Raw genomic sequence first — 13,735 nt, forward strand, 5'->3', positions numbered from 1 at the left:
ACATTTGGTTTCATCACTGAATTTAAATCTGGACCAGTTCTCCTCTGTCCGGAATGCTCCTCAGCAAAGCTCAGTCTAGCTTTTTGAGTTTTTTTGCTCATGAGAGGTTTGGTGACTGCAGTGTGGGCCTTCATTCCAAATGCTCTAAGATGGCGAAACACTGTATGGCGAGACAGATCCTTACCATGTTCAGCACTTAATTCCATCTGCATTGTGGAAACAATTATCCATTGACATCCTCCACAGTGACCTGTCCTCTCTGGCATATTTCTTTCGTGGCTGACCAGCCTTCTTGGGTGACTTGAATGAGTTTGTGGTTTTGTAAAAATTCACTTTTCTTGAAAGCACATATTTGGAACGATTAACTTGTCTTGCTAGGGCTGGTAAGGTAAACCCTTTCATTTTCATCTGAAAAACCTGCGGCCAGAGGCTTTCGGTCACTATAGAATGGCCCGCCATCTTGCAAAGTCATTAAAACCGTCAAGTCAGAATGCCAGTTAAACTGGGGGTGACAGATAATCAAGGAAATTGGCACCATGTCTGAGATTGGCACCATTAAATGGGAGGCACCTGAAAGTGTTCTCTCATTTCAGAGCATTTTTTTTGCAAAAAACAGTCTTTTTTTTGTCTAAATGCCTTATCCATGTTGTGACGATGTGTTGTAGAACCATGGTATGGACACAACAAGATGTCCCTTAAGTGTTGAGCAGTGAAAATGGCATTTTTTCAGAATGATTTAATATTTTTGTAAATTGTTCCATAAATTAGATCTCCAGCGTATACTCGCTTACATCGCATATAAACCACCACATGAAACTGTTTTAAAACATCCACAAGCAAGATGAAATTTGCACCCAGAATATAAATAAAACATGTACCTAAAAAACGATAATCATCACCCGCCAGCAAAGCGAGGGTGGTGATGATTATTTTGTTTTGGATATATACATATCAGTTTGTTTGGTTGTGTATCTTTCCACCCAATAAAAGGGAGAATAAGTTTAGATAGGAGCAGTGTTGGGCACATTACTTTAAAAAGTAGTTAGTTATAGTTACTCACTACCTCTCCCAAATAGGTAACCGTTAGTTACTGAATTACTCTATTTTAAAAGTGACCAGTAACCAGAGAAAGTAACTATTTCTGTTACTTCAAATATCAATGTCATATCAACACAGGATATGACCACCATCTTTCACAGGTAGTCAGGTAGGTTACACTAGATGTGAAAAATGCCAGACAAGCTAACTCAGTGCCTTTGGTTGTGTTAACTGATCAACATTTCCAGAAAGACATTCTAATCTTTCAGACCCGAACAAGTTTGGCAAGGATCACAATATTTACAGGCATTCTGGTAGGTCACTCTCAAGGTGAATGACCCTGCCAAAAATGGAAATGTCACCCAAAAGAGCTTTCGTATCTCTACGAGGATGATATTCAAATGGCGCACAGCAATTATGTGAATAATAAAGATTAATATACCAGTTGGGTTTAAAAAAAAAATGAAAATATGACATTTCTAAACCATTTACTGTACCTTCAATCAGTGTAACAATGGCAGACAGTCATACACCGTTTTCATATTTCGCAATCATTTCCTTCTTCTTGTGGAGAAAAAAATTCAAATACCGGTAATATTAATATGGTTTAGAATCTAATCTGGTGGTTACCGATCTGGCCAGTAGTTGGTGCTCAAGGTTTCCCACACGAATTAGTGCCCCAAAATAGCCTTATATTGGGTCTATCAAGAAGGAAGCAATACTCTAAAGATGATGTGGTGGTCCATGTGTCTTTTGGTTTTTCTACCCATTTCAAAGCTTTGGAGATCGATTTAGTTAAACAGCCAACAACATTTTGCACTTTTTTATTGGTTTTTACCTGTTTGATCAAAGAACTCCGTTCTTCGGAGCAGTGTCTTGAATGACCCATTTCCCTCAATTGCATGTTCAACCTGGGCTGGCTTCATATTCCTTATATAGGCACCATCCGCTTCACACCTGCTTTGGGTTTTTTTCTTCCCTAAAATTGATGAACTCAGACATTGGTTGCGCCATGCTATTTTTGGAACACACCCCTTTGAACTATTTGCCCAATAGCACATTTTGGGAGCGTGACTATTTTGAATGCTTGTTTTCTGAGATTCTACTGCACCTACTGGTGACTTGTTTGGCACGTGACAATAAAAAATGTACTAAAAACAAAGGATATTCTGGTTAGTCACATTACACTGCTATTATTTTGAACAGCACAGTGGCTACACAAATACATTTTCTGTTGGCCTTTAAAAATTAGTCAAAATGGCAAAAATTGGCTGCCATTTATGGAATTGAATGAGTTATGTGTTTTAAAACACATGTTTTCACCCAGCTAAATGTAGAAAGAGAAAAAATACATCATGCATTTCAAAGACATATCCCAAATTCTACGAAACATGCAACTGCACCGAATTAACCTTCTTCTCAGAAACGAAACAGGATCTATTTTGAAGTCTGACAAGGCGAGCTGGAAATCACATCAAGAAGCAATTTCATCCACGTTGGATCACTAATTACACGTTAAAAAGTTGCGTGTGTCATTTCAGCACAACAAAGTGAAATGTTCACAGTGACAGCCGCAGCCTGATCTAAACATTCTCAGGCGTTGCCGCTCCTCTGCCATTACCACAAAGAAGGCACACTATGTAAACATAAACGTTCCCACAAAGAAGAGCCACAGAATTCGATAAATCATGTCATATGGGGAAGAAAAGCAAAATGTTTATTGATGGATGTGGACTCTTTTTTTGCATGACTTTTGTCCTAAGTGAAAATTAGAACTTCAAATTATGTTCCGGGCATGTAACTGCAGCTTATGGTACAAGGAGCGTATTTGGCGAGTCATCTCTGTGATTTAGTCAGATTCCCCAAATAAACCACAACAAATGGGTTGGAGAGTGTGAATTGTGTTTGTTTCTTGTAAGAAATACTGAGACTCTTACGATAAAATATGATGCCTGGCAGACCTGTCAACTTCAGCTAATAGCTCCCCTTATTGACTATAACAATTCCTCTTTTTAATCGATAAAAAACCCTACAAACACAACGTGGCACCTATTTTACTCACAGTAAGCCCGAGGATGTAGACCAGGGATGTTAAACTCGGTTTGACTCTGCTGCCAAATCCAGACTTTCTGGTATGAGGTGGACCAGATCAGTGGGAGAATGTCAACTCTAAATTTGTATCTTTTTTTTTAAGTTTTATACCTTAAACCTACCATAGATATGGAAGTCAATGTTGACAAGGGATCTTTTCTATACAAAACTCGGGGGGGAAAGATATTTATGTCTGGCATTGAATGTGTTAACTTGGCTTGTCTGTAACAATGTGAGTGATGTCAAAGTATTTCAGCAGGGTACGGTAATTTATCATTAATAAGTCGTGGAACGACACAGTAACGCGCCATGTAGTAACAACAGTTGAGTTACTAAATTTCATTTATAATGCACAATTTTCAACCTATGATTTTGTTTAATTGCACCTTCATATTATAATGTATTTTTCCCTGTTTTTCAAATCATTTTTTTAATGAACTTAAAGTTTTTTTTACCACTAGGAGGTGCTTACCAGGGGTCTCCGATGTGGTGCACCAGGTAGCCTCTAAGACCACCTGAGTAGCCTGGGACAGGTTCTGAAAAAAGCCCACCAGTTCTAGAAGATTTTATTTCTAATTGGCTTGCTGTTTTAGTGGTTAAGACTGTCTATTGTATCTCTACTTCTAAAAAAAAAAAATCACAATCTTGTTATAACATTGTAACAACATAGTAATAGCATGATACTTATTTTAGAAATGCATATCAAACAGAAAGTCGGTCTCACCAAAAGGTAAAAAGAAAAACTCTCAGCTTCAAAAAAGGTTGGTGGCCTTGGCACAGAACAATACACACAGTCCTTTTAATTCAAATGCATATTCACCAAAAGTTTATGCATTATACTAAGGGGAATTTTTCTTCTTAAAAAACACCTACTGAATTGAAAAAAAGAAAATGTTTTTTTTTTTTTGATTAATTTAATGGTTGGATCCGTACTTTGAGTTGTCCTAAAAAGTCTAAAATTAAATATTTTCTCTATTATGTACAGTATGTGTTGACAATGCCCAACTGAGTTCAAAGAGCCTGTAGATATGTGTATATATATATATATATATATTTTTTTTTATTTTTATTTTTTTTTTCACCGCACTTATCTGCTTTTATATGACTTTTATCTTTGGTGTTCTGGCCCCGCAGCGCATAAGGCTGGAGGACAGGAAACTGGTCAGAGATTCCACTCGTGTGGTCACAGTTTTCTTTCATTCTAGGACGAAAGTGGTGAATGTAAGAAAAGGACTGTTTAAAATACAGTCCAAATGCCAACCCAAACCTCAAAAAGATGAGTTTATTCAAGTGCATCTAGAAGCACGTACATCCACGCACCAAACAAGCATTTCATCAAAGGATGGAATGATGATTTTTACCCATAAAATGGCACCAGCGAGTACAATATTTTGAAGTTACAGACAGCACCTTTGAATGAATGAATGAAACTACTTCGGACATGTTAAAACAAAAATAAAACAACCAGTCAAAAAAACATAACAATGTGAGCGTAACATATCCAAAGAGGAAAATGAAGGAGCATAAACTTATTTTACCCTACCCCACTTCCTTAATAATTGTGTCTTCTAGGTAAATATCCTGTGTATTTACATATAACAAACACGTCAAGAATTTACATATTTACACAAGTTTTGTGGATGTACAGTGACTCTGTCATCATTATCATCACTACCACCACCACTTTCACCACCATCATTATCATTGCTGTCTCATCCATTCTCAACATACTATATAAAAAGAGTATCTATTAAAATAACAATTCCCATTGGTGCTTATGGTGACAACTGACTGTTCTGTGGTGTGTGTTTCCTGTCAAACAAAGTGTCTTTGGACCTGCTGCCTTAGGGGGTCTGTCCCCAGGCAGCAGGACCACCAATCTTGAGTGTCCTAATCTTTGCATTAAAAAGACAAGGTAGGGGAGCTTCCACCAGGTACCTCCAGCATCAAAACACCCACTTGTCTGCCCTAACTCAGAAATGTGCAGGAATGTCTGTTTTGTGTTCTTATTAAAAGTTGTCTCTATGTGATTGTATCTCCATTTATTTAGTTTTTGTTTGGTTTTCACCATCATCACCAACATATTTATTCACCTTTTGGTTTGTTTATTAATTTAGATCTAGATTTTAATGACTCTATTTAATTTAATGGTGACAGCAATATAATAACAAAGACAAAAAGAATAGTCATATAATTGAGGACCATAATGATAACAGTAACATCAACAAAATAAGAGTCTCTATAAGCCACAGGTGTCAAACAGGCAGCCCGTGGGCCAGATCAGGCCCGCTAAGGGATTGAAACCGGCCCGCGAGACAACACTCAAAGAAGTGCAAGAGAAAAATGAGCTGCAGGTTGAAATAGGTCAACTTGATATTGCCAAAGCCAGGTGCCTCGAACAAAGACACTGTACTTGTATTTTCTCTCTCTCTCTCTCTTTTACACCCCTTTTCTCCCACTCTCTGTCTGGTGTCTCTGTCTCTTTCACTCTCTGTGTCTCTCTTTTTCTCTTCCTTTGTTGCTCTTTGTCTCTTTCTCTCTCTGTGTCTTTTTAACTTATTTTGCTCTAACTTCCTTTTTTCCTTTTCTCTCTTTTCTCTTTCTCTCTTCCTACCCTTCGCGCTTTCTTTTCTCTCCTTCTGTCTTTCTATTTCTCTTTGGATTTCTTTACTTCTCTCCCTTTTTTCCCCCTCTCTCACGACTTTTTATCTCTTGTTTCTCACGCTCTTTCCCTCTCTCTCTCTTTTTCTTTCTTTGTCCCGCCCTCTCTCCTTTTCCCTCCCTCTTTCTCTTAATTATTTATCTTTTTCTTCTCTTTAATCTAGTCCGGCCCCCGACAGAATGTTTCTTCTATTGTGTGGCCCCCGAGTTAAAATGAGTTTGACACCCCTGCTATAAGCGTTATAATAACAACAAGCTTAATGATTAGCTTGACCCATCTGTTGACTGTAGAAGGCTGCTCACCAACATTTGGGTACCAATACTACTACTACAACTGCTAAGAATAATATTAACATTAATAGTCACATAAATTATGATACAAATAATCACCACAGTAGTTATAATGATACCAGAATAATTATTAGTTTTACCAATCTATTAACTCTTTAATGCTGCTTATCACTAAACGTCATTAAGACACCCGTAATAATGGCAATAATAACAATAGTGATAAAGACAGTTAAAAACAGTTATGATCACAATAATTATAATATTACTAATGATAAAATGGTTGATTTATGGGTTAAACCACCCATTTGTTCTGTAATAGTTCTAATCGTTAACTATCATTCAGGATTAGAACTCTTACAAAGCAAATGGGTTGTTTAAGCCATAAATCAAAAAAGCAACAACAATTTTTACTAGAGAGTCGATACTACTGTAGTATTTTATTTTGAAGCGAGATTAAGTCTGCGTGCGCGAATGAAGCAATCGAATGACCGCACTAGATTTCCGGTTTAGTAAAACTTTGCCACTTCCGGTTTAAAACAAGCACATCATGTTTCTGTTTTCTAAATAGTATTGTGGACACGGGTCGTGTTTTAAAATAGAGAGCGTCGTCAAATCTACAGATTTTGAAGGTCAAAACGGTCTGCAAACTACTCGTATTTGGTGAAAGGTGAACATATTCCCCGTGTTTTTCCACTTACAGTTGTACTGTATCTTCCCGTACGGTAGGTGGCGCAATTTTTCAAGGGAACTTTTCACTTAAGGAATAAGAACGCCATCCTTTGAGCTGGCGCATTCCGCAGTCAGTGCCGTTGCTAACAATAAGTTAGCTCGCTTTTGGAAGATATAAGTTAAATAATTTCACTCGATAGAAACTTATTCGGTCACGCGACGGCCTCTGCACCGGTAAGTATTTGCTCGAGTGGGTTTTTGAGTCAAACTAAAACACGGTTAGACAGCGGTATCACATTACAACTGCCGATACGTTCTCGGGGAAAGCGCCAGGTCGACTGTCGCCATGCTCGTGTTGCTTGCTAACGTTAGCAATCCGTGTCTGACTAGAAGTTGGAATGAGAAGTCCTACTCGCTCGAGTTTTACATTCAAATTCTTCTCGGGGTAATTTAAAAGCATTGAAGATTGTGTAACTCGACGTTAAAGCTTTGACTAAAGGGCAGTGGCGACGTACTTTGAAGATGCAGGAAACGGGCGTGCTACAGTCTTTAGCGTGCGTCAGCTCGACGGCTCGCAGACATTATTCTCGCGTTCCATTCGTTCTTCCATCTGCGGCGTCAAACGAGCGCGCTTTCTACAAATATCGGTAGATAAACAGTCTTCTAAATTCTAACCGTCCAATACATTCAGCAATTGATCGCAACTTGTGTCTTTATGTGTGTTGTAGCTTGTGATTATAAAGCGACAGTGTATTATTTAGCGCCTCCTAGTGACAACCTCCAAGATAATTCTTCAAATTAATATTGGCCTGAGTAATAAACAAAAATATATAGATGAACAATCATATATACGTGCCATTTTTCAAACAGTCCCGGGGTTAGACATTTTAATCCGAATCACTTTTATTATAATTGTATTTCTTTAAGGAGATCACGGTTGCACTCCAGTTGGCAAAAATATACAATGTAAAGAATGATGAATAGAGGGTGTGTGTGTATATTTATATGTATATTTGTACTGGAACCCTGTGACATTGCACTTAAATCGGTAACGGTCAATGTGACTACTGAAAAAAAAATCTTCCATTGCACAAAGTTATGAACATGATGTAGAGTGTAAAATAAGATGACCGTTTTAAACTTAACAATGTGAAAATAAATGGTGTAATGGAGTTCACTTGTATCATCAGTCTTAGAAGGCATTTAAGTCATTATTTTATGAATATGACCTTGATTGGCATTAAAATGTCTTAAATCTAATTTTTGAAAATCCAAAAAATGTGAACTTATTTATACAATTCACATTTGTTGGGACTTAAAAGATAAGTAACGTATATCAATTGTCTTATTTTAATAATTCACCAATTTTACTTTCTTGGCAACATGGCGTGGTCACAATAACAATCTTAACGGTGATGTGATTTCACTCGGGGCTTTCAGAGCCGACACATGTTTTTGGTTTACATACATTACACTTAGCAAGCAACTTTGCACAGAGACGTTTACTTTGGACCTTTTCCAGAAAGAGTAAATTTAATGAGAACTGGCTGTCCGACAAACCTTTTCTCTATGGCTAAAAGCTGTGCCAGGTAACTTGTATGAGGCACGATGTATTGTTTGCAAAAAATATTTGTATTTTCCGATTTTAGTTATTTTTTGTTGTTGACTCAGTCTTGGATTTGATCTCATAAGAGTCTTTAAAAGTCGTTAATTTAACTTGCCTTAAGCTGTAGAAACCCTGAGTAAAGAACTTTTCTGCTAAAACATGTCTTCTGCAAAAAAACTATTCCTCCTGCATAACTGTTGTAGAATTATGTCGAGCATCTAAAGTAAAACGACATACATAGGATATTGCACTCAAAACTAAATCATAAATGAAATAACTGAAGAACCTTCCATTACACAAAGTTATGAAAAATATTTCAAGTGTGAATATGCAAACAGTACAATATAAAAGCTTTAACAGGAGAAAATAAAGTTAAGAACTTTTCTACGTGTAGGCTTAAAACACTTTTCTATTCTATAGCTTATAAACGACCTATATTTCCTGTTGATGATACCTGTGTATTAATTATATTACAACATCCATCGCAGCCTGGTCATCCTGGAACGGGGATGACCTCATGTGCGTTCTCTTCTTTTTTGAGTTTTCCATTGCCCTCGTATATGTTTTAGATCAGGGGATGGTGTAATAGTAGGAGATGGTGTAATAGTAGGAGTTATATTGTAGTTACTGTGTTATGTTCTGTTTTTGGGAGGCGAGGACCCTGTGTTATATCTTATGGTGCTATTTGAGCAACGTACTATGTTTACAGGAAGTTCTCACGAGCATTTCCTTTCTTTTGTTCCAGGTATTTGATCACTAAACTTTGACGTGCTGAAATGGGAGGTATGTGGTGTTTTTAGTGTGCAAAATAATAGACACCCCTGGAATATACCAAATTAATTTTAAGTAAAATCAAGACATGCATATTATGTGAAAGGTACCATAAGATTACTTTTTTTGACTGGTAAAACGTTATATAAAAGCAGTCAGTTTACTATTTACTTAAAAAGGCATTGGGTCCTTTAAAATTGATTGTTTTATTAGAAGTAATGCGATAAACAACTGACTTTGGTTTAATATATATATATACACTCTTACATTCATGTAAATATACCCTGGCTGCAATAAAAGAGCATACTTATTTATTTTTGGGTGTGTGTGTCTTGTATTTCTGTCAGACCCATCTTACAACAGAAACTGTCCACTAGATTGCAAAGTTTACGTCGGGAATCTTGGCAACAATGGCAACAAGGCAGAGTTAGAGTCAGCTTTTGGTTACTATGGACCTCTAAGAAGTGTGTGGGTAGCCAGGAATCCGCCAGGGTTCGCCTTTGTTGAGTTTGAAGATCCGAGAGATGCTACTGATGCTGTGAGAGACCTGGATGGAAGGTATCGCCAGTTGAACTTGATTCATCCATGCTCACAACAATGTACAATTTAAATAATGTTGAAATGCTTTTATTCGCCACCTTCCCTGTTAGATCATTGTGTGGATCTCAAGTTCGTGTTGAATTATCGACTGGGGAAAAACGTTCTCGAAGCCGTGGTCCCCCTCCATCCTTTAATCGATACTCGAGGGATGACAGGCGCCGTAGCCCACCTAGACGCAGGTATGCTTCAAAATCTCAGATGTGCTAGCGCATCGTTTGGGGCATGAACGTAAGGATGATTTTCCCAATCTTCAAAGAAAGTTGATTTGAGAAAGCTTATTGAAAAACTATTGACAACAACATTTTTGTGTTGTTTTTTTTTTTTTTTTTTTCACAATGATTCTTCTCTTTCACGCATCGGCCAAATCAGACCAATTTTCAAAAGCAGCTTTTGTCTACCCCCGCCATGAGACTTTCTCATTTGGTAAAGTAAATACAGTTTTCTTAAAACTGTTATAATTACATCACCGACCAGACACATTCCCATACATTTTTTGGAATACATTTCTGTCGGTATACATTTTGTTTTGCTGAGTTTAGTTTCCATTTATTAATAAACTGAACCCCGTTGCAGAGTCACCACCACGCTTCTCACCATCTGAGTCAGTCAACTAGTCTTCTTTCAGCATCATGTGACTGCTGACCAGCGATCTGCTTGGCTGGTTTTGTCACATGACCCCAGGCGCAACGCCAGTCGTCAGGTTCCACCAAGCTTTTGGTTCCTGAGCATGCAGTTCACGGCATCTTCTTCTGCTCCAACCTTAAACCAATCCACGGTGGCTCGCCTCACGTTATCAGCCAATCGCCGTGTTTACTCGTATTATTCGTCGCAGTATCGTCGGGAGCAGCCATTGGCTTACATCCCCTCCCCACTAAAGACAGGGAAACTACAGCCGTCCCCTGCAGCCAGGAAACAGGCAACTTCTTAGCAACAAGCAACATTTGCAGCATGCGTCAGATCCTCTCTACAATTTCACCTCCCTCACCAGGGCTACAATTCTCCATTTCTTTCTTGTCGAAACCCCTCCCCCAAAATAGTAAGTTGGTCTTGTACTGCTCTTTACAGATTTTTTTTAGACTCCCATTTTATGCTATTTAAAAAGATCCCATTAGAGCAAGGAAATAAAAGGAGAGGCTTTCTGGTCAGCTGTTGGCCTGTTAGTACTCGACAAGCAGCTACATCGGGTGACGTCACAGCGTTCTCCTTCCCCGTTTGATATCACTTTTAAGTACAACTCGTGTATAGTTCAAACGTGTAACATCTGACCAATGCTCATTTCCTTTGCATTGCCTTAAAGCCATCTAATATCTTCTGATAACTGACACGCTTCTTATTTCCCCCGCTGTTATGCTATAATGTCAGACACAACACAAACATGACACTCAAAAAATATTGCTCTTCGTTTATAGATGGAGCACTTGTCAACATGATATAAACTCCCTTCCCTCCATATTTGAGAATTGATCTTGTCAAGACATTTTTAAGCAGGCTTGCTTGGTACTCATTAAAAAAAATAATCACATAACTTCCATTGCACCGTGTTATGGAAATGAAGTCAAAATGATCGAACAACTTTTCAGTTGTTCCTTAAAACTTGAATCGTGTTTTAAATGGTTTCCCCCAATTTCAACTACATTTTAGATCCCCTCGGAGAAGAAGCCTGAGCCGCAGTCGAAGCAGGTACATGCATGTGGGCAAGCACCTCCCCTCATGTTCTCTTAAATTATTAATGATTATTGTCTCCTTCAGGACTCCTTCACGAGACCGACGCAAATATCGGTCTGTTTCCAGAGAGAGGCCCAGTAAGCGCTCAAGATCTGTTTCGCGGTCAAGGAGGTATGTGGTATGAAATTGTTATGCTTGGTGAAAGGCTTCTTGTTAGTTGATCATTCTGTTTCTTGTGTTCTTCCCTTTGCAGCCGCTCTCGTTCAAATGACAGGAAATGAGAACGTCACAGATTAGTTTAAGTGCGTGGGAACTCTGTTTTTTATAATCATGCTTTAAATATAAATGTTACTTAACAATTCATGGTAATTCTAGAGATGTTCAAGTAATCCTTTCATTATCGTTCCCCGTTCCTGTATTTGGGTTCATAAAGCGGTAATTGTTTTGGTAGTTTGCAGGTTCATTTTTGTCTGGTTTCATTCTATTGGTCCTCTTTCTCTTTGTTTAAAACGCTTTTTTTTGCTGCTCATGAGTGTATTGGCATGCAAAATGCTGACAGTACTTTCGACTGTTTCTCATTTCCCTTTGCTGATGGCGAATGGGCTTTCTCAATAAATTTTTCTTCTTACTCTGATATGGTTCTCTTCACTAAACGTGTGTGTGTATTAAAGAACTAACTTGGCCGATGTCATCATTTCTCCAAGTGCTGTATAAGCCATACAGGAAGCTTCATTTAGCTGCAACCCTCCCATGTAGGTCTGTATTTCCCCTGCAGTATTGAGACTGCTGTTAATACTTCAAAGGCTTGCTATCTGATGACAAAAACACGCAGGGTGTTTTTTTTTTTTTTTCGATTTGTACAGGGTATGCAATTATTTGGGGACTTGGTTTTCCCTAAACATATTTTAATAAGTGCATAAGTTGTTAGCTACACACAATAACATGTAGAATTGCATTGTAGATAGGTGGACTAAAATGCCTGGTTCTAAAGGGGAAAAGGCTTGGCTCTTGGTGGAAGTTGGCGACACAAGTTAAAATACTGCAGGATTTGAGTTCAGCAGATCAGGCTCCTATAGCAAAACCCGAAAACGTTGGTGAATGTGTGAGTATATTGTCCAACGAAGGCCATACCCCTTTTGTAACTTCTGGTTTGCTTTCATCAGAGCAGAAGACAGCCAGGAGAAAACTTGTCTCAAAGAGGCAAAATTTAAAAAAGACAATTCTGAGCAGCCTGCTATTGAATCATATCAGAAAGTTACAAAGGAAGTTGAGCAAAATGTACATGAAGAAATTGTTCAAGCCCCTGTATCGCTTGCAGGACGGGAGTTATGTAATGAGTTATTAAATGTGACACATTTGTATTCCGGATACACACTTGGTCATGCTGAGGATTGGAATCCTTGAATTATCTTGCTTGTGAAATGGAGAGACAGCAAATCATGAGTGAGACTTGTGTTTGGATGATGATGTTGGAGAGAGTGACGGTAAGCAGGACTTCTGTCCCAGCAAAGTAAAAACCGACGAAGAGCATTGGGCTGCCAAGCAATCATAAGACCAGCCAGAGTTAACAGCGATCTCCTCTCAACTTAATTTTAGTGATGCCGAAAAGGAAGTGGTAAATGAAAACTTGCTACAGCCAGCTCAAGCTTCACTTGGTGACGATTTAAACATCAGAATCTAAGGAGATTCAAAAGAGCCTTCCAGAAAAAAAGTTACTGTGAGAATATATATATTTTTTTATCTAAAGATGAACTCGTCCCTAACGTTTTACAACTCAAATGAGATTTTGGGTAAAAAAGAAACCAAAGTGTCAGAATTCTCTAAATCTGATCAGATGAATTGCTTTGTATTTGAGGCACAAAATGATAAAGAACCTGATAAAGGTTTTGAAAATCTTGCGCAAGTTGATCAAATTGCGCAATGTGTGGGAAGTCTGCAAATTTATTTAACAGATCAGTAGCCAAACAGGGAAAGCCAGTTTTTGTGTCATAAAAAAGGCCAAGCACCATATCCCAAAGAGTTGCTCAACGTAGAACAAATGGAAACCAAACCAAGCCAGGGTGAAAATGAACAAACAGGCCATAATGGAAGTGAGTACAAATGGATCCCTGAGTACTATTGAGGACTGTCGTTTCTTTACAAACTGGAGCAGTAGCGAAGCATTTTGTCCTTGATTCCCAAAGTTTGGATAGAAACATAAGCACAGATGGAAAGGAGAATCATTCAGCCCATCAGAAAATGAAAAACTGAATTTTCTTCCTTGGGGCAACAGAAGCCATACAATTGTTTCTGCTGCTGCGACATGCAGTCAGTCTGAAACTTATGAAGGAGAGTATTTTTCAA

General features: G+C 38.2%; 1 protein-coding gene and 1 pseudogene across 2 annotated transcripts; both read left to right on the plus strand.

Moving 5' to 3' along the window:
* The first annotated feature begins 6,822 nt into the window (after window positions 1-6,822).
* Window positions 6,823-12,026, plus strand: srsf3a (serine and arginine rich splicing factor 3a). Of its 2 annotated transcripts, none has more exons than XM_088338175.1 (7): window positions 6,823-6,984; window positions 9,102-9,139; window positions 9,505-9,685; window positions 9,778-9,906; window positions 11,369-11,407; window positions 11,477-11,563; window positions 11,646-12,026. In XM_088338175.1, the coding sequence occupies exons 2-7, from the start codon at window positions 9,133-9,135 to the stop codon at window positions 11,671-11,673; spliced, it is 471 nt and encodes a 156-aa protein (XP_088194301.1). In that variant the 5' UTR covers window positions 6,823-6,984; window positions 9,102-9,132; the 3' UTR covers window positions 11,674-12,026. The 2 variants fall into 2 exon arrangements, with proteins under 2 accessions (XP_088194301.1, XP_088194300.1); XM_088338174.1 differs by having other exon boundaries at window positions 6,824-6,984; window positions 9,475-9,685.
* On the plus strand, window positions 11,942-13,194 carry LOC148364105 (uncharacterized; annotated as a pseudogene).
* The last annotated feature ends 541 nt before the right edge of the window (window positions 13,195-13,735 follow it).

The sequence above is a fragment of the Urocampus carinirostris genome, chromosome 6, assembly GCF_059441175.1.
Source record: "Urocampus carinirostris isolate Australia breed hairy pipefish chromosome 6, RoL_Ucar_1.0, whole genome shotgun sequence".
NCBI classification, from domain to species: domain Eukaryota; kingdom Metazoa; phylum Chordata; class Actinopteri; order Syngnathiformes; family Syngnathidae; genus Urocampus; species Urocampus carinirostris.

Coding starts and splice junctions, on each gene's coding strand:
- srsf3a (XM_088338174.1), top strand. Junction 9,907..11,368: donor CGTAGCCCACCTAGACGCAG/GTATGCTTCAAA, acceptor ACTACATTTTAG/ATCCCCTCGGAGAAGAAGCC. Junction 11,408..11,476: donor CTGAGCCGCAGTCGAAGCAG/GTACATGCATGT, acceptor TGTCTCCTTCAG/GACTCCTTCACGAGACCGAC.